The 26,057-nt window shown below is 41.9% G+C and overlaps 1 protein-coding gene across 1 annotated transcript in view; it reads right to left on the reverse strand.

The window, feature by feature from the left end:
* CSMD1 (CUB and Sushi multiple domains 1) overlaps positions 1-26,057 on the reverse strand; it is a 1,638,713-nt gene that overhangs the window by 645,733 nt on the left and 966,923 nt on the right. Inside the window, exons 9-10 of the mRNA XM_065401391.1 lie at positions 13,697-13,821; positions 8,900-9,021 (exon numbers count right to left, since the gene is read on the reverse strand). Of these exons, the coding sequence (XP_065257463.1) occupies positions 8,900-9,021; positions 13,697-13,821 (247 nt within the window). The remainder of the gene's footprint in view (positions 1-8,899; positions 9,022-13,696; positions 13,822-26,057) is intronic.

Consider the following 26,057-nt stretch of genomic DNA (forward strand, 5'->3'; position numbering starts at 1 on the left):
ATTCACCCACGAAAGCTTATGCTCCAATACATCTGTTAGTCTATAAGGTGCCACAGGACTCTTTGTTGCTTTTTACAGATCCAGACTAACACGGCTACCCCTCTGATACTTAATTGGGTACTAGGACTCAATTTCATAAATGTGTGGCAAAAATTAGACCTCTAAATCCATATTTAAGCTCTCAGACTGCCTGATTTGCACGTGCACTAAGAATTCACAACTCCAACGTATGTCATGGGGAACAATAGGTACATCAGCACATCTGAAAACCAGGCCACTTATTTAGGTGCCTAAATATGGATTGGCACCTTTTTTAGGCCCCCAGGTTTGAAAAGGTGGGTCATATACTCTTTCTAGAAAGGCAGTAGAAGCAAGGTTACATTTCTGTCAGACATCCTATTAGGTTAAAGGGATGTTCTCTTTACATATCTTATTCTTCAGAAAGCTATCTGCTAAAGATGGATTCAGTAGTTTTGGGATAATGCTAGGATGATGTCCCAGCCTCAAGTTTGTTCAGACAACTTCAGATACATACTAGCTAAGGTGATTTTAGCCCTGTGACATTAGTAAAGAGAATCTGCAATCAGTATACATATTTGACCTCATATCAGGGCTTCAAGTTCACAGGGATCATAGTCCTAAAGCCATTCATATGCTTCAAGTCAAAAAAGTCCCCTGTAGATGCATGGCTAATCAAGTACTTACTTAAAAGGGTGTTTTGTACTACCTCTGCTCAGCTCTTCTGAGAACTGGAAATAGAGGAGTTAAAACCTTGTCTCCTCTTGTCTGCACTGTGTGCATCAGTCTCTCCACAAATATATTCATACACCCAACATAAAAATGTGGCAGTAAGAGGAATAGAAGGTCCAAATCTTGCGAATAGAAGCTCTCAATTTTGAAGTTGTCAATAAGGACTTCTCTTTTGAGTGTGTAAAATCTTTAAGGTTCTCTCATGACTGATGAATAGTCAGCCATTAGGAATCTTCCCCTCTGGACCTCCTGTGGTATGAGGAGGTTTTTTATGATCATGCCAAAGGACCCAGGTGTCCCTTCAGAACATTGATAGGTGTCATGGCTAGCCCACCCACACAGCCCCCCGTTCCCCTTGACCTTTGTGCTACAGACATGCTATGGCTATGAAAAAGTACAGTAATCGTGATATTATACTGAACACAGAATATAACTATCCCTCCTTGCACAATATTAACCTCTTCTTATTAGGGGTTGTGTTTTTCTTTTTTGCTTTTTAGCTTTGTACATTCAGAAATCAGTCAAGCTGTACAGAAGCAACACACATCCTGCACTGTTTAATAAATTCACAGCTCAGTCAAGACTGGTTGTATACTGTGTTTGTAGACTTTTCTTCCAATCATCAAGCAGGTTAGCTTCTTTAGTATATTATACATATGAAGAAAGTAAAAATGTTTATCTATGAATTTATATGGTGCTCATCATGAGTTAATCAAATAGGACAGTTACTAATGTTTAACACTTTTCAGAGGTCAACATAAGAAAAAGCCAATAGAAAAGAGCAAGTGTGTTAAAACATCACCCCTTCAGTAATTAATCTCTCTCTCTTTGACATAGTATTTCCTTTCCTTTCATGAAATGTACTGTATTTTTCAGAATCAAATATATGGCAAAACACATCACTGAATATATTTTTCTGATTCAGTGAATTTGGCAAGTGTCTCAGAAACATTACACAAACAATTTCCCCCCAAAATAACATTTCCATTTATTTTAAAAGTCAATTTTATTTTATGATTTCTAAGACATTTAGATATTTTGAACTCCAAATGCGGTTTACAAATCACTAACTCCAATTTCCATAAGAACTAGATGTGCATCCTCAGGGTGCTCTGCTTCAGTTGTGCATGCACTTCTTGGCCCCGGTCAGATATTTTCCATTAGCAGTGTTTGTTCGGCCCATGCATGCACTGCATACAACCTAGTGCTGCACCCTAAATGGTATGTAGAACTGCACAGATGAACCACCCTCAGCTCCTTCTCTATCTGAACATCCAGCAAAGAACAGTCTGAGGCACAGGGGAAGGAGGATGGGTAGTGGAGAACCTATAGGGAAACACATCTTGAAAAAACAGGTGAGTAACCTGTTCTTTGAGTAGTGTCCCTGTGGATACTCCACTTCAGCTATCCACACAGGAAGGAGGGAGCTTTGGGATAGAGTCCAAGATAAAAGACAGTACAGCTAAACGAAGCGCCACATCAGATCTGATGGTTTGGACCAAGGAATAGTGTTTAGAAAAGTTATGCACGGAGGCCCATGTACAAGCTCTGCATATCTCAGCCATTGGAATGTTCTTGAGTAAAGCTGCAGAAGTTGCCTGTTCTCTTGCAGAATGTGATATTATCCTTTGGGAAGGTAAAACCCAGAACACCAGCTGTGTCATAGCAAGCATATGCCAAGAGATCCACCTTGAAAGTCTCTGTGTAGAGCCCTTGGATCTTTCCATGATGGAGACAAACAATCTGGATGATTTCTGAAATTCCTTGGTCCTATCTAGAGAGATGGCCAATGGCCATCTTACATCTAAAGTATGAAAGGAGTCCAACACTGAGATTTATGTGGTTTGGGGGAAAAAATACCGGTAGATAAATGTCCTGGTTAAGATGAAAATCTGACTGAACTTTGGTCACCCTAGCCCTAAATTCTTACCTAGATGTCCCTATTTTATAGGGACAGTCCTGATATTTGGGTCTTTTTCGTCTATAGGCGCCTATTACCTCTCACCCCCGTCACAATTTTTCACACTTGCTGTCTGGTCACCCTATTTAGGGTGCAGCCACAGGGAGACATTGTCCTTGAAAAATACCATAAATGTTGTCTGCCATCAAGGCCCCAATCTCCCCAGTCCTGTGAGTTGACATGGTAGCTACTAGAAAGGGTGTCTTCCTAGATAAGTGAGGCAAGGAACAGGTTGCCATAGGTTCAAACAGCAGTTCCATGAGGTATCAAAGTATCAGGTTAAGATCCCAAGAAGGAGTAGGATCCTTAACATGGGACCAGAGGTTCCCTAAACCCATGTAATGAAGACACAGGGTGAGCAGATATGGAAAACCCTTTTAGTGGGGGATGAAATGCTGATATCACAGCCAGATGAACCTCAATGGAGCTAAATGATAGCCTGGATTTCTTCAAGTCCAGCAGGTAATCCAAGATTTCTGAGAGCGAAGAGGATTCAGGTACAAGACGGTGACAGTGACATCAGTGAAGGGAATTCAAGTTGACTCTTATCTGTTGTAATATCTGTCGTACTTCTGTTGAGCAGATGTATTCTATCTAACTAGGAGCCATGCTCAGAGATGGAGGACTTCTAGGTTTTGGTGAAACATACAACCTCCACCTTGGGAGAGGAGATGAGGGGTGCTCAGAAGCTTAAATTCCAATTGGACACAGGTGAAAAATGTACTGATACCAAGTCTGTCTTGGCCAGATTATAGTCCTGCCTGATCTTGTTTGTCACCCTTAGTATTAGTGGTGTTGGAGGGTATGCATAGGAAATGCCATTTGTCCATGGGAGGAGATAAGCATCCCCTAAAGATTGACAACTGAGGCCTCTATTGAGCACTGTAGGGGGTACTTCTTGTTTCTGAATGTGGTGATTAGCTACACCTGCAGAAGTTCCCACTTTTGGAGTATCTCATGAAGAATTTGAGTCTCCAAATCCCATTGCTAGTCCTGAGAGAAGCACCTGCTGAGCATATAGGTTGTGACATTCTGAACTCCAGAAGGTAAATATCTGAGATGTGAGTCTGATGGGCTATACAGCAGTTCCATAACTTCAGCATTTCAGAGCACAGAGAGGGGGGATCTTGCTCCTCCCTAATTGTTGATATAGAACATGCAAGCCACATTGTCCATCTGAATCCTGATTGATTTACCATTCACGAGGGGTAGAAGATGAAGGCAGAAGTTCCCTGACTGCCTTGAATTCCGACAAATTGATACAGAGACTTGTTTCCAGAGGTGGCCATCTGCCCTGAGTTTAGAGAGTATTGAGGCATGCTCCCACCTGAACAGTGATGTGTTATAGCTCCCGTTGGAGCTGAGTAGATGAAAGGGACACCCACACAGACAGAGTTGATTTTTCCCCCACTCTAGGGCGTTCTTCACCTGGAAGGGAACTGTGACCTGTTTATTCAAGCTGTTTCTGGTTGAGGACTAGATACTTCTGAACCAACCCTAAAAGTAGTGGAGGCATAGTCTTGCATGTTCAGTCACAAAGGTGCTGGCTGTCATAAAACCCAGGAGGTGTAAATAGTTCCTTACTGTAGTCTGGGGGCTCCCTTGAATTGTCCTGACCAGATTTGCCAAAGTTAAATCAATCAGTCTGTGGGAAGGAAGGCCCTGACTGCTAATGAATCCAAGTTTGCCCCTATGAATTGTATGCAGGGGCTAAAGTGGATTTTTGTTGTTATTGTTGTTTAGCTAGACACCCAATTTCTGGAAGACAGAAACGGCTGTCTAAGTGGAAATCTGTACTGCTTCATAAGATCGGCCTTTGAGTAGGCAGTCATCAAGATACAGGAAGACTAAAATCACTTCTTACTGAAGGTAAGCAGCTACTACTGCTAGAACCTTTGAGAACACCCTTGAGGCCAAAGATAGACTGAAAGGAAGTACTTGGTATTGAAAGTGATCCTGGCCCAGGGTAAAATGTAGCTATTTCCTGAGCGTGGGATGTATCCCTATAGGGAAATAGATGTCCTGCAGGTCAAAGTCCAAAAACCAGTTTCCTACCTCTAGAGAAGAAATTATAGCTGCCAGAGTCCCCATCCTAAATGCTGAGATTTTAAAACTTTGTTCAGTTGTCTCAGATCTAAGATTGGTTTCCACCCTCTATCCTTCAGCATGAAAAAATAGTTTCAGAAACACCCTCTTCCATGTAAAGAGACAGTACTATCTCTACTGCTCCTAAATGAAGGAAAGGGTTGCACTTCTTGACTCCGTATAGTTTCATGAGAGGGATCTCTGAAGAGAGATGCAAAAGGGGGATAGGAGGAAGGGATGTGAAGTAGATGATGTCGTCTGATGTTATAAGCTCTATAACCCACTTGTCTGTTGTAATAGTCCACCAAGGACTATTGGAAATGGGAACGGTTGTCTCCAAAAGTGGGAAGGTGAGTGAAAGGTTGCAGCTTCCAAACTAGAGACAAGGGAGGAATTGAAAACTCAACCAACCTGTCAAAACTATTGTTTCGACTGGATAGTCACTGAAGGAGGGTGAACAGCTCTTCCTCTGCAGTCTTAAATCTCTTTCTATCAGGTTCAGCGGTTCTGTGAAATCCAGAGAACTGGACAGGGTGTGATCTCTGGGCTATTTGAGACCTGCTAAATCACCTGTTGATCATGGTGTATATATACACCCAGAGTCATTCAGTGAGTGTAGGGACACATCCTTAGTCCCCGAGAAGATCTTCCAACCAAATGGGAGGTCCACAACAGAATTCTGAATCTCTCTCGGGAACCTCAACATCTGGAGCCATGTCATCTCATAACATAACAACTGCTGTGGAGATAGATACCACAGATATCACCACCAGATCTAAGGAATCTTGGAGACATGCACTTGGTTAATAATTGACCCTCCATGATGATGATGATCTCTACGCTCCCATAGAAGATATTCAATCAAGGCTCCAAACTTGTAATTTGTGAAGTTATACTTGGCCACAATCACCTGATAGTTTGTGATCTGAAATTGGAGGGTCACAGATCAGCAAGTCTTTTGTCCAAAAATCTAACATCTTCTGCTCCTTATGATAAGGGGTAGACCTCGAGTAATGCTGCTTACTCCTCTCATGTACAACATCCACTCTCAAGCAATTAGGTAGGGGGTGGGAAAACAAAAATTCTGAGTCTCTGGGAGGAACAGAATACATCTTATCCTCCCATTTGAAAGTCAGCAGGATGGTGGCAGGAGTTTGCCATACAGTCTTTGTTGGATCTAGGAGCGCTTTATTAATGGGTATCAGAGTAGCAGCCGTGTTAGTCTGTATCCGCAAAAATAACAGGAGTACTTGTGAAGTTGATGGATTTCCACTCCATCCTGTTATTTTTATTAATGGGTAGTGCAATCTGGATGGGTGTCGCCCACTGCAGAATGTCCAGGAGCTTGTGTTGTGAGTCTTTAACCTCCTCAAGAGGTATTTGAAGGGCATCGGAGAATAACTGTCATTCAGAGAGGAGGATGAAATAGGAGTTTGAGGGTTGAGCCTTATTATGCACCATAGTCTCCTGTTCTTCAAAGGACTCCTCTTGTTGTGGGTTGGTAGAGGAGACTGTGTAACCCTAGCCATTCGGTGCAATGACACTGGCAAATTGCTGCTGACGTGCCACCCACAGATCACCGTATGGTCACTGGGGGGCCCATATGGGAAAGCGGGTGGCACCCAGGACTGATCCCACCATCCCTGTCATAGACGAGGATCCTTGTCAAAGTATAGGTGCCTGTACTGATGTGGAGAGAAACCTGCACTGATAAAGAGGAGACTGACTAAATGTCTCCTTCATCCCCCCGGTATCCTTCAAAAGGGGGGACCTAGCAGAAAAAGGCAGATAACCTTGCGGTACCAGGAAGCAGTGGTAATCCAGAGGCTGGGGTCTCAGTACTGAGAGTCATTCAGTACCCATATGTAGTGCGGACTCCAGCTCATCTAAAATTGACAAGTCCCTGGAGTAGCAGAATTCCTGTGGTACCAAATGGATTGGTATCAATGCAGCAGTTGAGGTGGATGATACCATTGATTTGGAGTGCGAAGGTGCTGGGGCTGAAGATGTCTGGTGCTTCAATTTTGCCAGTACTGGCAGTGCCGAATGAGAAGGCATCGATAAGAAGTCTGACATAGATGGTGCCGTTCTAGAGGACTGTATGTTCTAGGCCTTCCTGTTCTTTATACATAGTACTCTGACCTGCTGGAGTTATGCTTCTCTGAAGCATTCCGGGATCTGCTGGCCCTACTGGTACCAGAAGAGGAGTCCTTTGGCTCCACAATACCAAGTGGAGAGGTCAAGGCCTCCATCTCCATAGACTTAACAGGAGACCAGGATCTTTTGGAAGCCAACTCATTATGGTGGGGGAGACCTTGGCCTAGGATGAAGGGGCACTGGATCGGTCTGAAGACAGATGTATAAGGCAGAGGTCTGAACCTGACTTGGAAGCAGGTTGAATGAAGTGTTCCATCATCAGAAGTCTCAATTTGGTCTCCAGATTCTTTCGTGCTCTGCATTTGAGAACCAGGTAGGAGTTGCACTTTTGGGAGATACAGGATTCTTCCAAGCTACAGATGCACATAACAGTGGCTGTCACTGATCCAGATGGCTTCTGGACAAGAAAGGCAGCATCTAAAATCTGATGAGCCAGAAATGCCCAGCCAGGCCAAATAAGCTCCCTAGGAAAAAAAAAGGGCGGGGGGGGGGGGGGAAGGAAAAATAAAAAGGAAGAGGAAAAGAACAAAACCTCTCACTACTATCTCACTAATTCTATACTAACAAAACAGCAAGAAGAAATACTAAACTAACAAAAAAAAAAAAAAACCCTGTAGAATACACTGAGGCATGCACAAGACAGACATGTTAGATCTCTGTCTCAGGCTGAGAGGATAGAGAAAGAACTGAGGGCGGTTCTCCTGTGCATGCACTCTATATACAACCTTGTGTCACACATTGAGCGCATAGAGTACATGCGCATGCTAATGGACAATCTCCAATCAAGGGCTTGAGAGGCGCATGTGCATCTCAAGTGGAGCACACGTAGGGACACTACATGAAGAAGAACAATATATAAGGATGGTGCACACCTATGTTTGCTTACAAACAAACTCAGAATCAAAAAGTGTCCATCTTCTGGTGAGACATGCTGTTGGTTTCTTTTCTTTAATATACTAATAGAAACAAAAAATACATTGTTGCAAATAGAATTGGAATAGTTAACATTTGTAATGCTGAAAATGTATATACATATTGTTCACTCTCCAGCTTTGCACAGCTGAGATATTCAGTCTTTTAGTGAAGAAAAGCAGGGGGAGTTTTATTCTGTTTCTTTATTCTTTCACAATAGGGGGTCTCTATTTGACTTACATTGTCAGGAAATTGATTTTGCAGCAACACAAGAAAGAATGCATTGTGATAACATTACTGTACAAGCAGCATACCAGGCTGCTCGTTCTGTGTACTATAATTAATCAGAATTATGTATGCAAAACTCTTAGGAAATATTAACTTTAAAACCCACAGTCATGTGTGTCAAGAAAAATAAAATAAATGAAAACCGTAATAACTAGGTAATAATATAAAGAACAAGACTAGAGAAAACAATTTCCCCCCCTTATCCATTTTAAGGCTCCTGAATAATGATCATGTCCCATGGTGTATCTTGCAAAATCAGCCCCCATTTGGTGCATTGTTGTACCTGATTTTACATAACATGCTGGGACATTTATTTACATTTTAGGAGGGAAGGATAGCTCAGTGGTTTGAGCATTGGCCTGCTAAACTCAGGCTTGTAAGCTCAATCCTTGAGCGAGCAACTTAGGGATCTAGGACAAAATCAGTAGTTGGTCCTGCTAGTGAAGTCAGGGGGCTGGACTTGATAACCTTTCAAGGTCCCTTCCAGTTCTAGGAGATAGGATATCTCCATAAATTTATTTATTTATTTATTTTGGAGGCTTGGACTGCAACCTAACATTCAAAAGGGACAATATCTTAGGTTTTAGTCATTCATATTTTGTTTTGTTTTTTCAAAATCCTATATTTATTCTTAGCATCTGGATATTAGGCATCAGTACATTCATAACATACTTTGAAGCAAAGATCCCTTAATCCCATGTTCCCCAAATCTACATGTTTGAACAATCAGACAGCTAAAAGGCATACCTTTTCTGGATCTGTTGTTGTGATAACCCACACACAGTGTGCGTTATCTTCATATTGAACTGGGTAATTAGGTGATGTAATAATTCCACTTGGTCCACGCAGATTAGAACCACATGTTCTAGCTAGAATAATAAGCACAAAGAGAAAAGGAATTAGTTTTTGCAGTGCAAAGTAATTTCGGGGAAACTATTTACAAAAAACTATTTTATCACTAACAGCCTATTGTACAATAATGACTAAGTTAATAGTCAGTAAAATAATCCTGTGCTGAAGAAGTTAGAATGGATTTGCAAAATCCTTGAAAAAGACTTACGGAAGAAACACAGGAGTGCTTTTCAGTTCATGAAGAAAAATATTTACTCTACCTTATCTTTATTCTTATTGTAAGTGAATTCTCCACATGGCAAGGGGAAGTCCCACCTCAGTGGCACCACTGTCCACTGGCAGGCACAAATGTTCTTTCAAGGTTGCTCTGCAGGCTTCTGGGCAGAAAGGTTAGATGAGGAAGTACTGCTCTTTGTAACACTTTCTCCTGTTCTACGCATGGATTTCTGTGATCTCTGAGTCCCTCCCATTGGAGAGGATGGTCCAGGCATTCCTGGGTTCAATTCGATGCTCCCTCACAGATTTCCTATGTGACTTTGGCCAAATTTATGGGGGTAAAATGTTCAAAATCTTCTTAGTGACTTAGGGTATGTCTACACTGCAATGTCTACACTGCAATTCAAAACCCACAGCTGGCCCATGCTAGATAATTGTGCTCACGGGGCTTGGGCTAAGGGGCTTACTTGCAGTGTAGATATTTGGGGTTAGGCTGCAGACTGGACTCTGTGACCCTCCCACCTCATTGACTTTCAATGAGATTTAGGTACTGCATTGATTAGTGTTAATGCCAAACTCTTAGACATCCTGCAGCCTAGTGGAATTCACAACCTTGAGTTAGGCGTATTATGCATTAGGAGAATTGAGTGCCTAAATTAGGATTCTTAAATGCCAGCACACTAAATCACTAGCCAGTAGAAAATGCTAAGGAGAGGGGTGGAGCTTAATTACTCCCCACTCAGGGAGCTTGGTGCCTGAGTCCAGAGTGGAGGGAGGCACCTATCTCTACTTGGGATTCACAGCATGAACTCTCTCCTCTAAGGAGTTAGGCACCTAAGCCATTTTTGCAAGAGCTGCCACTGGATCTCCCACCTCCCAAGAGAGTTCCCTAACTACTGGCTTATAGAGTGATTCTCACCCTCCCTCTGGCCCAATGAATATTACATTTATACACAGCAGAACAGCTTCAACAGGAGAGCACCACCCCAAAATAACCCATAGCCCAGTGGTTAGGGCACTTTCCTGACTTGTGGGAGACCAAAGTCAAAATTCTCTTGCCATATCAAGCACAGGGAGGCAACTGAACTTGGGTCTCCCACATCTTGGGTGAGTTCCCTAACCACGGGGCTAAATGTTAAAAAGGGGGGAACTCTGCCTTCTGTCCGTTCTGTGTGGGTTTAGGCCTTCTCTGAGCAGACCTATTGGATTAGGCCCAGAAGGTAAGATAGGTGGGGGAATGCCTACTCTGTGAATCTTGCTATGGTTTAGGGATGAGAGGAACCAAGCTGCCAGACAATGTCAGGACTTAGATGGCTGACCACCTGCCCATACACTGAAATGTAGTCATGTTTGGGGACATTAATGGTGGAAACATAGCCACCTCGGGATTATAGGCACTTACAGGGTTATGCGGCAGCTTGGTGGGGTTTTCATGAATGCCAGTGGTGCCTAAACATTGGACTTAGGCACCTAAAGTGGCAATTAACAACTGTGTCAGCAGAAAGGCCAAATGCACCCTTGCATCCATATAGGTAATTCTACCAAAGCATGAATGAAGAACACTAGCAAGCGAAGCATGTCTATCAAATGGAGAAATATCAATGTTCCGATTTAACATGAAATGGAAATAACATATTTAGCAGATCAGCATCTCCCTACTGTACCAACCAAGAGTAATTTTTAACTATTAGAATAACAGGACCAGAATCATGAGATCTGAACTAGAGGATGCTTTGGCTCCAGGATCCAGTAGATGCATCATAGCTCCAGTAGTCCAACCAGAAGAAAATTAACTTTTATTGTGCCATTTCTTAAATTTTAGCATATTTCTTCTATAGGTCTGGCTACATTTTGGCCTTGATTCCAAAGATGATACAACTATTTGGGTAGAGCTAGGGCCCTAACCAATTCACGGCCATGAAAAATGGTCACAGACCGTGAAATCTGGTCTCCCCCTGTGAAATCTGGTCTTTTGTGGGCTTTTACCCTATACTACAGAGATTTCATGGGGGAGAGTCTGAAACGGTGTTTCTCAAACTGAAGATCCTGACCCAAAAGGGGGTTGCAAGGTTATTTTAGGGGGGTCACAGTATTGCCACCCTTACTTCTGCGCTGCCTTCAGAGCTGGGGCAGCCAGAGAGTGGTGGCAGCTGCTGACCAACGGCCCAGCTCTGAAGGCAGCAGCACTGAAGTAAGGGTGGCAATACCATACCATGCCATTCTTACTTCTTCACTCCTGCCGACAGCACCTCTGCCTTCAGAGCTGAGCTCCCGCCAGCAGCCGCCATTCTCCAGTCGCCCAGCTCTGAAGGGAGGGCCACTGCCAGCAGCAGCGCAGAAGTAAGGGTAGCAGTACCGCAACCCCCCCCCCACAATAACTTTGTTAACACACACCCCCCCCCACACACACACAACTCCTTTTTGGGTCAGGACCCGTACAATTAGAACACCATGAAATTTCAGATTTAAATATCTGAAATCATGAAATTTATGGGTTTTTTTTTTTTTTAAATCCTATGACCATGAAATTGACCAAAATGGGCTGTCAATTTGGCAGGGCCCTAGGTATAGCCATAAAAAAAAATCACCTAAATTGGTCAAAGCAATTACTTAATTGTTGTTATATATCTATTTTTCTACATTAAAGTGTATGCAGATAACTTTTGTAAGTAATTTGAAATTGACTTTTACTTGTGCCTGATGCTTTTGAAGATGGGGTGGGCTGAAGGCTTTGGTGGGTTGTGTTTGTTTTATTATCCACATGGCTACCTGTTTAAGGAGCAAACTCTGATGAACAGTCCAAATTCAATAAGGAGAAATGCAAAGTACTCCACTTACGAAGGAACAATCAGTTGCACACAAAATGGGAAATTGCCTAGGAAGGAGTACTGTGGAAAGGGATCCAGGGGTCATAGTGGATCACAAGCTAACTATGAATCAACAGTGTAACACTGTTGCAAAAAAAGCAAACATCATTCTGGGATGTATTAGCAGGAGTATTGTAAGCAAGACACGAGAAGTAATTCTTCCACTCTACTCCGTGCTGATTAGACCTCAAATGAAGTATTGTGTCCAGTTCTGGGCACCACATTTCAGGAAATATGTGGACAAATTGGAGAAAGTCCACAGAAGAGCAACAATTGATTACAGGTCTAGAAAACATGACCTATGAGGGAAGATTGAAAAAAATGGGTTTGTTTAATCTGGAGAAGAGAAGGGGACATGGTAACAGATTTCAAGTACATAAAAGGTTGTTACAAGGAGGATGGAGAAAACCTCTGAGGATAGGACAAGAATCAATAGGCTTAAATTGCAGCAAGGGCGGTTTAGGTTGAACATTAGAAAATACTTCCTAACTGTCAGAGTGGTTAAGTACTGGAATAAATTGCCTAGGGAGGTTGTGGAATCTCCATCATTGGAGATTTTTAAGAGCAAGTTACACAAACACCTGTCAGGGATGGTCTAGATAGTTCCAGGGGAGTGCAGGGGACTGGACTAGAGGACCTCTCAAGGTCCCTTCCAGTCCTATGATTCTATGATGATAGTGTATGTTGCATTGTATCATTTAATTTATGAGATGGGAACGCAGAGTACTGGCACATTTGGAAGCCTGTCTATATAAATAGAGGTTGGCCCCTGGGTAGTGATGGAGCCAGATTTTGCAACCAGGGAGGCAATGGGTCACTAATAGTGCCATCCTCAATTATGCCCATTGGTTTGCTAATTTCATCTGTTATCATGCTTGTGTATTAGGACAGCAAACTAATATGGTATTACTGCAACTACTCAATGGGTACACTTCTCTTCACCCCGCCAAGGCGACACAGACAACCCGCAGCAGCACTTCCATCCTGGCACCACAACTCTAGTACCAGCCCAGCAGGCTCACTCTCCAGCCTCATCCCTCCAGGCCCCTGGTTGCAAAGGTACTCCACATCCGTGAGAGGCAGTAGCTATGCCAACAGGAGAAGCCCTCGCATCGACATAGCAGTGTCTGCACACTGGGTTAGGTGTGTATAACTATGTTGCTTAGGGGTGTGGATTTTTCACACACCCCCTTCCCCCCGAGCGACATAGTTATACTGATGTACGTTTATAGTGTAGACCTCTCCTAAAACAATAAACCTTGCAGCTCCAAAGAGACTGGCTGCAATCTGATCCTCAAAGTGTTGTACAGTGTTTTAGCTGTGCAAATCACATTAATCTCTAGGATTGGGAGGGTCTCTAAACAGGTTATCATCTCTTTAGAACTGAATTATACTATTTTTTTTTCTTTTAACAATAAGGAAAATAGAGGATTCATTTAACATCTTTGTTAATTATCTAATGGAGGGAGTTAAAAGCACCCTACGGAAATTTGCAGATGATATTAAATTGGAAGGACTTGCAAAAATCAGAAAGGGCAGGAAAATAATACAAAGAGACCAAGTTAGATTTTTAAAAAATGGAAAAAATGTTAAAGGAGTCAAATCTTACCACGACAGATCGGCCTGTGGTCACTCCAAGCAGCTAGTGTATCTGTCACTCTCTGGCAAGTGATGCTCTTAGAACCTTGGAGCACATAATTATCCTCACAGGAGAACTGTACACTTGCACCCACCCTGGGGGTAATGGAAAGAAAAGGAGAAAGATTAAGTTTATTACAGAAATCCTTCATCAAACAACTACAGCACCACTAATTCAAGATCCAAAGAAGAATTTAAGGGAAAGTTCTCTTTTTTCAGATAAGAAAGAGCTTATACTCTACAGAGTAAGAACTCTGAATGTAATCCAGCCACCATTTAGTGAAAAAATGTAAAACTCACTGTGCTGAACTAATCCTCTTCTGAAACTTACTTCAGAGGGTTAAACCAGGGATAAATTTGATCTCAAACGTAGGGAAAGATGATTACTGTTACCAGAGGTGAAAGTGGGCCAGTATGGGCCAGTACAGCGTACCGGTAAGAAGTGGCCCCCAGAATGGGCCCATACGCTGCCCCTTTTGCTGACAGAGGGGGGCAAAAGGGGAAGCTACCCCAGGGCCTGGTGATTTAAAGGGGCCTGGGGCTCACAGCAGCGGCCAGAGCCCTGGGCCCTTTAAATTGCCATCAGGGGCTGCCAGGCAGCATGGAAGGGCTGGCTGGGGGAGGCTGACCCCCAGCCCCACCCCTTCCGCCCGAGGCTCTGACCCTTCTTGGCGCCTGGAGCTGGGCCCCCGTATTGGTGAGTCTTAAGTTATTTTCACCCCTGACTGTTATATATATATATATATATATATATATATATATATATATATATAAAACTTACTATACAGACGCTCCCCGACTTACACAAGTCGAATTTTGCATAAGTCGGGAACATATCTCTGACAATTATGCCAAAAAAAGGCGGAACGGAACTTACGGAACTTTTTCCGTAAGTGCGGATTTCCGTAAGTCGGGTTTGCATAACCCGGGGAGCATCTGTATAAGTAATTTCAAAACCAATGCATGCGGTCTAGACAACAGTCTAAAGAACTTTTACTTCAGTGTCAGATAAAATATCTAGATGTTTTAAAGGTCCTACTAAGGACTGGCACAGATCAGTAACAATAAAGTCTCAAAGGTGTATGAGGGGCAGTTTGGGACATAAATCAGCTATGGCAATATAGCTACTACTTTGATGTTACATCCTGAAATGCTAGTCAAGATAGCTACTTGAAAACATTTCTAACAATATGTTTTCCCATCAGAAAAGGCTGATTCAATTAAACTGAAACATTTTGTGGGAAAATAGTTTATCAAAATTTTCAATGAAAAATTGAAATGATTCATTTTGATAATGTTGAAATATTTCACTTAGATGATATAACCTAGACTTAATGCAAATAGAATAGTTGAGTCAAAGTTAAAACTTAATAAATGTCAACTTTTTGAAACAAAATGAAAGGTTGAATAGTAATTTTTTTATTTTTCCAGAATGAAGTGTTGGAATTTCATTCCACAGAAAAATTCAAAATTTTGGTATTTGTTCTTGTTCAGAAAGGTAAAAAATGAAATTTCTCATGGAATTTTGGGTTCTAGTCAGTTCTAATGTAAAATATATTATAAATACTCCATTGTGGAGTTTATCTTAAACTCAGCTTTCCAAATCAATGTAAAAATACTGTGCATTTAAAACACTCTGCCTACCTGTACTTTTTTCCACACCTAAGAGTTTCTACTGGTTGTTGTATTCTTTATTCCTGCACTAACATATTGTGTAATCTTGCTGTGTGGTGTTCAACAGCCGCTCTATTTCACTTAAGAGGTGGCTGTATTTCAACCATGGGTGAAATAATCACTACATATGGAATTCCTCCAGCTCAGTGTTTCTCAGCTTGCAGGTCGTGATCCCCATGGAGGTTGAAGAGGAGGGATCACAGAAGGCAATCAAGGTCTTGACATTTTTGTTACGGTCTAAAAGAATATTTCACACCCCCACTTCCTGCACACCCTTACCTGTCAAAGTCATGTATTTTATGTCAACCTCTCAAAACACAGTTAAATTATATAGGCGTATTGTTACTATGAGAGTTAAAAAAAATCAATAGTATAAATGAGTCACAAAATTGTTTGACTTTAAATAGGGGTAGCCAACTTGAAGAGATTGAGAAATGCTGCTTTAGTTGGAATTTGAGTGTGCTATTATTGCCCACTAGTAACTGAAAGCCCATACTGTCACATAGGTGTGGCACTTTGGCCAAATTATCCACCCTCCGTGCAGTCTTCCTCATACAACCAATGAAATTGTTGCATACAAATTAGCTGTAGAGTAAGAGTAGTGATTGGTTGAGTTACCTTTGCTATCACAATGGTCTAGGACTCTTGGCATAGCATAGGTACATGCCTTATTGTACCTGTACACTGTATGAGTGTAATTCATATAGTTAAAATGGCAAGTTTCAAAATTCTCCCCCCCCCCCCCCCCCCCCACACACACTTTTATCTCTGAGCGGGGCTGGGGATGGAGAATAATGGCAACGTTTTTCTCTCCCCTTTATCACTCCTTTTTGAAATTTCAATTTGGATTTGAATCAAAACAAAAAAATTGAATTGAAGCTAGACACAAAAAGATTCATGACAAAGAGAAATAAAACAATATTTTTAAAAATTTTCATAGGAAAAAATATGAAACATTATGCCATCCACCCCGGAATTAAGGAACATGGACATTTTTAAAATAAATCCATTGTATATTTCATTTTAATTTTTTAAACACTGATTAGGTAAGTTGCGACTTCCCACAAAAAAAAAAGTTGGAATTGACTCAATATTGAGTGGATTCTGTTCTAATTAAACAAATATTAAAATCAGAGGAAAATATGGTGGGAGTACAAGGCTGAGCATTAATTTAAATGACATTTCTTCCTCACATTTGAATTCACAGAGAGACACTCTCTCTCTTACTAAACTTAAGTGCAGTGTTAAGTGTTGGGCGAGGGGGGGAGGGAGGGGAGTTCGAGGAAGGAACTAACAGGTTAAAATCACAAAGCACACAAGAAGGTATTGTAATATTAGAATGTCATTATTATGTTTAAAACTATGAAACCCTTGTCAAAGGACTTGTCACCACTGAATCAGCAGTGTCTAGACTGACTTGAAAATGAACCCTCACCCTTTCCATCAATCTAAATCACTAGGTGTCTTTATGCAGTCTTGGGAAGCTGTTGAATAATGTGCTTTTTCACATGTTGCAGCTCAGCAGAATATCCACAGTCATCATTTCCTGACAAGTGCAATAGCAGCTTCTGGGGTCTTTACTTGAAACTACAAAAACATATTGCCTTTCTTTTGTTCTCCACAAAATATTTCATTTTTTTCTAAAATCAATGTGAAGCAAAGAACAGCATTATTTTTCCCAAGAGAATAGCTAAATGTGTTATTACACAGAGGGAAAAAATCCAATTGAATTTTTTATTTTTGTATATTCAGCAGCTCCTTTATGTAGCCACTAAAAGGGAGTCCTAATATACAGAATAGTATTGGTTTCATGCTGTTTGCCGGTGAGGAGTAAACATTTATGAGGCAAGGAATAATCTTGGCCCTCTCATAATCCTAGTGGCTACAATTGGAGAGGCTTTTTATTTCAGAAAAATGGGACTTTGGATAAATGATGAATGACTGAATGCATTGCTATAGGAGTTATGTACAGGTGGTGTTACCTGATTTGCCTGTTACTTTGGGGTACGCTCATTTATTAGGATTATTCTTCGGGGGGGGGGGCTCCTGTAATTCTATCAATGTACTGCTTGTGTCACTTGTGTTTTCATATGGAGCTCTACTTCTCCCTTCTGCAAGTCTCCTCCCAATGGAGCTATCCTGCAGGACCTAGGTTCCCCAGGGCTGGGTTCTTCCAGCCCCAGAACCAGACACACAGACAGACACAGACACACTCTCTCTCTCTAACAGAGCAAGTCTTAAGTGGACCGGGTCAATCAGCACTCTCAAGCTGACCCCTTATATGTCCCTGGACTCAGTGGGCTGGGTCAAGCAGGATTTCCAAGATGCCACCCTTATATGCCACAGGTACCGCACCAGAATGGAGTAAGCCTGAGCAGGCTGGGTCGAACAGTACTTCCAGGCCGCCACCCTTATATGCCCCTGGACTCAGCGGACTGGGTCGAGCAGCACTTCCAAGCTGCCACCCTCGTATGCCACAGGTTCAGCACGTCCCTATCCCCACTTTCACATTACAATTGTTCGGGTAGTAACCCACTTGATGAGCAAACCCCACAGTATTTTTGGGCGCTACAGGGACCTTTAGTTTAGGTAAGAGGAGTGTTGCTGCAGAGTAAATGGGGAAGCCAAAAACACAAAAGAATCAAGTTCAGAGAGAGAGAGAGAGAGAGAGAGAGAGAGAGCGCGCGCGAGGGAGGAAAGCAACCAGCTTAACCATACATTATTTATTGAATAATAGTGATAACCACACAAAGAGAGCCTAAAACAAACATAACAGTTACATTATAAAAGATTACAAACGTCATATATAGAAAACTATACCTGTTCAAACAAGTCCGGGTTAAAAAGTTATACCTGAGGTAGAAAACAGAGAGAGAGAGCGCGAGCTGGGGTCTAACCACTCCATGAAGCTTGAACTGGTCGGGGTTCTCAGGTGATGGTGGTAGCTCAGGGTCCTGAGTGCTGGAGACAGGCAGAGCCCCCAGCACAATCAGTCAGGAGAAGATGAAGTCCCAGTGGAACTGATGCAGAGTTTGGGTCCAGGCATCAGAACACTTACTTGAGCATGGGTAGGGGTTTTTGTAGGGAAACAACAATGTTTCAAGGGAGAACACTAGATTTGTTTATGGGTAAACTGATGATTCAAGGGTTTTCTTTATGCTAGACAATAGAAACTGATAATTCCTGGCAATGGGTGGTGTTCCTTCAAAGGAGCTCACAATGCAATTAGGCAGCTTCAGTATTTTGGATATCAATCAAGGATTCATTAATAGGATTGGTCTGATAACTGCTGAGCTGGGTGTATGCAGGCGTAGAATCATTAACAACTGAAGCAGAAATTCCCTCATGATGCAGTGCTTCCTTGCTTTTCTGGTCCCAGAGTTCAGTGCGGTTCTTGCCTTGGAATCTCTGTTCTCCATTCTGTATGCTAATAGAGATGCCTCCCTGTCTCATCTTTGATGCAGATGAGGCTAGGGGAGTTGCCTTAATCCTATCATCCTTGTCAGGAGGGGTTTAGATGCATCTCCCACTGCCTTTTCATTGCTTTCTGTAAGTCTTTTCTCTGATCGGTTTTGGTTCAAGCAGAGGCGGGGTGGGGGACCGGGGGGAGGGCTTCATGAGTCAGACAGACTGGATACTGTTCCCTGTTTCCCCAAGAACACAGAGCTGACTGGTATCGGTGGTTATATGCTACTTACTGTACTATCTGAGTACCTTAAAAACATGAATGGATTTATCCTTATAACAGTCCTGTTAGGTAGCAGAGTATTATCTCCCCAGGGTCAAATGTGGGGGAGTGGAAAATAGAAATAGCATGGTCTGCCCACAATCAAAGCTTCATCCACAAAATAAGTTCCTTTCACCGGAGACACCATTCACTTACACCAGATGTTTAAAATATGATTACATCTGCTCTGTGGTTCCTTGAAGGTCCTTGAGGTTAGCTTCCCTTCAGTGGGGTTCAAATACACCCATGGGCTTGCTGGGTTCCTTGGGCCTGGCTCCAAATAGGTGAAGCTCAGAGGCCTCCCTGGCATTACTGTAGTAGACTTTTTGGAACTGACTCCTTTTTGAGTTTAAAAAAAAAAACAATTAATGGTGGTAACTTCAAGACAATTGTGGTGCCAAAATGATACATTACTTGTAGTGTAAATCTTTATAATATGATCCTCCTTCTCACATGCTTTGATTAGCAGTGAAGTAGTTAACAATATTGGCATTTAAATGATCATTGGGTTCTGCATTAACATTTGTTTGAGATGAATGGGGCAATACATTCCTCAGAGCTATTGTTTCAGGCTCTCAGCAGACTCAGAGAGAGACCACACATGGATCATATTTTGAAGATTTTCTCCCCATCATAAGTGCTAGAGTGTTCCTTTTCTAAAAAATAAAAATAAAAAAATAAAAATGAAAGCTTACATTCTGGAGCACAATGTGGCAGCTTGGGATAAGCATCAGTGCCCTGTACATGTGCATGCTTGCTCACCATGATGATCCCTATTATCCCCAGTTTATACACGGGGAATTGAGATACAGAAAGAGTAAGTGCTCATATGGGAAATCTCTGGTAGAGCCAGAAACTGAACCTAGATCTGAGTCCAAGTGCAATGCCTCAAACACAAAAGCATCCTTCCTCCCCCCATATAAGGAGATTATCTGGGTTGACTGAGGTAAAGCAAAATAATCTTACCATAAAGTTAGAACTGGAATATATAGATGAACTGAAGCTAAGAGTGAAATATTAGAACCACACTTTTGGAATTATTATTATTACTACTATCAGTGGTTTGAAAGCAAATAACTTTTTTTCACAATCAATTTGCTTAATATTTGGTTCCACTCTGAAAAGCAGCCCTCTGAAAATGGCACTGTGGAATTGTGGGGGGACCATATTTATTGTCTCAATTATTGTAGGATGAAATTCTCAATTTACAAGTAAACACACAGGCCGTGGAGGAGAATGATGGGTTTTATTTTTCCCACCAACTGTATTTAGCTTAGGACCTCACAGTCAAATTGAGTTAATTCTTTATTACAACCCTGTCTCCAGTAAAGATTCAGCAGACAATATTCTGTCTAGAGTTACATGTACACATTTTTTGTGCTTCTGTAAGGTTACATTGTGAGTCACAATTCCTCCCCAATTCTTCCATTGCACTTGGAAGGAAGTAGTTGCTTCCTTCCTTTATGTGGAGGAGCTTACTTCTCCACTACGTAGCAAGCTGCATGGAACGTGGAGGGAGAAACATAAGTTGGAGGAGGGAAGATTTTGGAGATGGTACCATAAAGTCAGCGTGTGACTGTATGTGACTAGAATGCTAGTAACAGTTGCAGCAGCTCTGTAAATAGGTCTTTTTAAAAAGAGACAGTTTAGTTTAAGAAAGTTGGAAGTCCTCATGTTATTACCCAGCATGCAGTACATGAAACACCCTGTGCACCAGGCCAGCTACCTCAGCCAGCACGTGCGTGAGGAGCAGGGAGGAAAAACAGAAGAGAATAGAGCACAACACATCATGAATAAGTGTGACAATTTGAGATTACAAGTCTTCTGTGTGGTTGTAATTTAGGGCAGAATTTTATCCTGCAAATGGAACTATTTAACAGTTCTGTTGAGGAATATGCAGAAAATAGAATCTAGCTCATTCTGTCATAACTCCACATGCTTCAGAGGGCTATCAGGATATAGCAAAGAATGTATTATTTGCCATTTTAGCTGTCTGATATGAATCACAGGATGTAGATCTGAGTCAGAAGGTGCCATTTTTCTATTGTCTCCAGAGTAGACTAGCCCCTTGGAACTTAGAGTGCATATTTGTGAACCCCTTACTCACACTGAGGTGCAGTTACAGACAAGAAATCCCACTGACTGCTCACTGTTGTGAGTAAGAGGCTCATAATAAAGACATATTAGGAGCAAAATCTTAATCCCATTGAAGTTACAGGCAAATTTCCCATTGAAATAATTGGAATCAGGAACTTGGCCTGATTCTATGACCCTTACTTACATTGAAAATATCTTAGTCAACATGCAGTCCCATTAAAACTTCAACAGCTATCACAAGTAAAAACAGAGAACCTGAACTCATGTCTTCCTAAGTAAATTCAGAAGGAAGTAAATATTTTGGGTTAAGATGGATATTTAACAGTTACAGAACATTAAATTTTGTTTTAGTAATGTTTCCATTCATCTATTTAGAAAAAAAGTCATTCCATGGAGTATTTCATGCCTGTAACAAAGCTATAGTCTTTTGATATTATACCCCTGAGTCAAACAAACATCTAACAAGGGGAATGATAAAGACAGTTAATTATATTTATTGCAATAATCCACTGAAAATTAAAATAGCAAGGAAGATTTATTTTCCCAAACTTTCCCAATTACTATGTCCCAATGCAAAACCTTAGATGTACTTTTCAAATGAAGTTCTTTCCTTTGTTTATAGGCTTAAATATGAGTGATCAGAAAAAAATGTGTACATAAAAAGTTTAACATTTTAAAGTGTTTAAAATGTGTCCCCAAAGACGAGTGAAATCCATGATAGGTTTATATTAGCTCATACCATATCAATCCGAGGTGTCAGTGATATTTAGTAACTGTACCTGTCCTACAGACATAACATAATCAGGGTGGAATTGTGCATGCCTGTGCAGGGGCTTTGGAGATGGTGGTACATTAGCAAACTAGTTCAGTCAGTGCTTTTACCATGACTTATATCTCTGTGTGTGTAGCAGGCTTATGAAATCAATAGCAATTGTTGTTGTGATGGGGCAACTGTTGTTTTAAAACAAGACTCAAAGAAGGTGAACACAATTTGCAAACATAAGTCTTAATACTGAAAGAGACATGTTTAACTTCACACAAGTGGATGAAATCCTGGCTCTATTGAGGTCAATGGCAAAACTCGCATTGAAATCCTGGCTCTGCTGAAGTCACCCTATGAGCAGTCGCTGCTGAAGTCAATGGGACTACTCAGAGGAGGTAATATAAGGAATATGAATAAATCCTTGAAGTACTGGCAGCTAATTTACAGTTCTAGAGCCTTACATTTCTTAATGGACTTCAGGAAGTTAGTGTTTTGTTTTTTTTAAAAACAGGAACTTGTTGCTCTCCAAGTATTCAATGGAATTTTCCTGAAAGGGAAAGGAATTCCCCAGCAGAACAGGTGGAGTTTTAAGGCTACAAACCTTTTGCTTCAGAAATTAATACACGGAATTGTCTTGTTTTGGTAGAAACACATGCATTAAATATTTGTTTCTTTGGTTGACTAAATTTCAAAAATCATGGTCAATTCATTTAACATATTGTCTTTAAAATGTCCAGCCTACATCTTGATACTGTGTATATTTTAACTAATAGTTTCCAATATTTGTTTATTTAAAATCTGAATTAGAATCCTCACAATTCCATCTAACAAATAAATGAGATAAGGTGGAAGTTTTCCCTTAAAGGAACAAACAGCGCTGTCAACATGATATGATATAAATACAGTGTAATGAGAGGAGACTGACATTTCATTTGGCTGACATAAGCGGACAATGACTTTAGATATGTCTTGAAGTTCAGGAGTATCAACAAGCCTATATTTCAACCATGGTAAGAACAAGAACTCTCGTGTTTTTCTACTACTACTTAGATTAATTTACCAATGGTGGGGGCTGTGTGTTTTTTTTTTTTTTTTTTTTTAAATGAAGGCTATTTCCAGAGAAACACAAGCCACTTTAATGGTCATGCACTTCAGCATACTACTTATATCATAGGCTAATAGTTTGGACATTCAGAAAGTCCACAACTGGTTTATCGCATTACATAGCACAAGTCTTGCTATCAGTACAACTTAACAGTTGAACTATAAGGATATTATTTTTTACTTCCCGGACATTGAGATCTCTCTCTATCTAAAATACTTTTAAAGCTTCCAACATGATCCTCTACTTCCTGTCCTTTCCCAGCTGCTCATTCCTTCCCCAGGTACAACAGGCACTATTTAAGACTAAGGTATTATTCACATTGGTCTTTTCTAAATTCCTTGAAATAAATTACATTTCAGACGTCAAGTCCCAGATTGGGTCCTAAACTAAATTTCAAATGTGCGTCTAGACCCCTAGGTAATAGTTAGCAGACACTTTAATTAGAAAAAAACTAATTGAGGTCCATTTAGTTCATCAGTTAAGCTACCAAATTTCAAGACAAAACTCGCCCTAGACATGTGTTAAGTGTGTATTATGCCTTTGGGGTAGTGTTTGTCTTTTCCTAATCTCATTCACCCAACAGCCTGTGGACCACATGCACGACTTGAAAGAGGAAATGCAGGGGCCAACATTATCCTATTTTGTGAAACTCCCCCCTCTGAATTGAGGCAACACAATGACCTTTCCAGTGAATCACTTCTGACCTGTTCAGCTGCCGAACCTTACTACACTCATACACAGTGCGGATCATAATACCCTGCAGGAGGATTTCATGCCTTATATTAGTCAGGGTACCACAAAAACTAGACATGACCTCCTTTGAGTACTATCTAGAGGAGAAACATGCATTTATATGGATAGACATCCTGCCCTATACTTAGTACACTGTACACATTTCAATTAGCCTTTATCCATCCAAAAGGAAAATTATACAGGGAATACTATAGGGCAGTTTCTTTGTTCAATAACTTACAGCACTAATAAGCATTGAGTTGTTAAAGAACAGTTGAAACACTTTTAACTATAGGGATTGATTAGCAAGGCAAATTGGACCATTTACATGAAAGTAATAAAACAATGTATATTGCAGTTCCAATGTATCAACGGGGAAATATATTAAAAAAGAAATACTGAAAAAGACAGTTACCTTTTCCGTAACTTGTGTTCTTCAAGATGTGTTGTTCATGTCCATTGCATATTAGGTGTGTGTGCTCACCACTTGCACCAGTGCCGGAAGCTTTTCCCTCAGCAGTATCCATAGGGGACCGGCTCTGGCGCCCCCTGGAGTGGTGCCCGCATGGCGTGGTATAAGGGGTGCTGCTGGCTCCCCCCACCCTCAGTTCCTTCTTGCCGGAAACTCCAACAGTGGGGAAGGAGGGCAGGTTTGGAATGGACATGAGCAACATATCTCGAAGAACATCAGTTACGGAAAAGGTAACTGTCTTTTCTTCTTTGAGTGCTTGCTCATGTCCATTCCATATTAGGTGACTTCTAAGCAGTACCCCTGGAGGTGGGTAGGAGTTCACGAACGTGTAGATTGCAACACAGCTCTGCTGAACCCAACGTAGTCTCTGGGCTGCTGAATGATGGCATAATGTACCATGAATGTATGGACAGAGGACCACTTCGTGGCTTTACAGATGTCCTGGATAGGGATGTGCACCAGGAAGGCCACCGAAGATGCTGGAGCTCTAGTCAAGTGGGCTCTGACAATTGGTGGCAGCGGGACCCCTGCCAGGTCATAACAGGTCCTAATGCAAGAGGTGATCCAGTTGGAAATCCTCTGTGAGGACACCGGAAGGCCTTTCATCCTGTCCTCTGTAGCAATGAAGAGCTGAGCTGATTTATGAAAGACTTGGTATATTCTAGGGGAAAAGCCAAAGCCCTTCAGATGTCCAATGCATGAAGACGCCTTTCTTCGCTGGTCTTGTATGGTTTGGGACAGAACACTGGGAGGAAGATGTCCTTGTTCATATGGAAGGTAGATACCACCTTCAGCAGGAAGGCTGGGTGGGGCCACAGCTGAACCCTTTTCTTTGTAGAAGACCATGTACGGTGGTTCTGAGGGCCAGGCTTTAATCTCAGAGACTTGTCTCACCGCCACCAGGAAAGCAACTTTCCATGACAGGTGGGAAAGGGAGCAGGTAGAGCCCAGCAGCTCAAAGGGCGGGCCTGTGAGCCTAGAGAGGACCAAGTTAAAATCCCACTGCGGGACAGGGGTCTGTACCTGTGGGAAGAGTCTCTCGAGCCCTCTCAGAAATCGGACCATCATGTCATGGGAAAACACAGTCTGGCCTTGGATCGGCGGGTGAAAAAGTGGAGATGGCCATGAGGTGCACTCTAATGGAAGAGTATGCCAGGCCCTGGTTCCTCAAATGAAGCAGGTAGTCTAAGACAGACTGTATGGAAGAGTGCAAGGGAGAGATGCCACATTCGGATGCCCAGTGCGAGAACCTCATCCACTTGGCCAGGTAAGTCAGTCTACTTTCCAGAAGGGCCTGTTGGACCTCCTCCGAACAGGTCGGCTGCTCCAGGTTCAGCCACGCAGCATCCATGCCGAGAGATGGAGGGATGCGAGGTTGGGATGTAAGAGCCAACCGTGGTCCTGTGACAACAGGCCCGGTTGGTTGGGCAGAGGCCAGAGAAGACCCACTGTTAGTTTCATGAGCATGCTGAACCAGTGCTGGCAAGACCATGCCAGGGTGATCATGATGACCTGTGCCCTGTCTCTTTGCCAGGACCTTGGAGACCTGAGTGGAATCAGAGGGAATGCATACATCAGGCTCCCCAGCCATGACAGGAGGAAGGCATAGGGGAGGGAGTCCTTGCCCAGAACAAAACTGATGACATTTTCTGTTTTGACTAGTGGCAAACAGGTCCACTTGGTGTTCCCCAACTCTGAAAGATAATGTAGGCTATTTCCAGGTGGAGCAACCACTCATGGTGAGAGAAGGCCCTGCTGAGGT

Source organism: Emys orbicularis, chromosome 3 (assembly GCF_028017835.1).
Source record: "Emys orbicularis isolate rEmyOrb1 chromosome 3, rEmyOrb1.hap1, whole genome shotgun sequence".
NCBI classification, from domain to species: Eukaryota; Metazoa; Chordata; order Testudines; family Emydidae; genus Emys; species Emys orbicularis.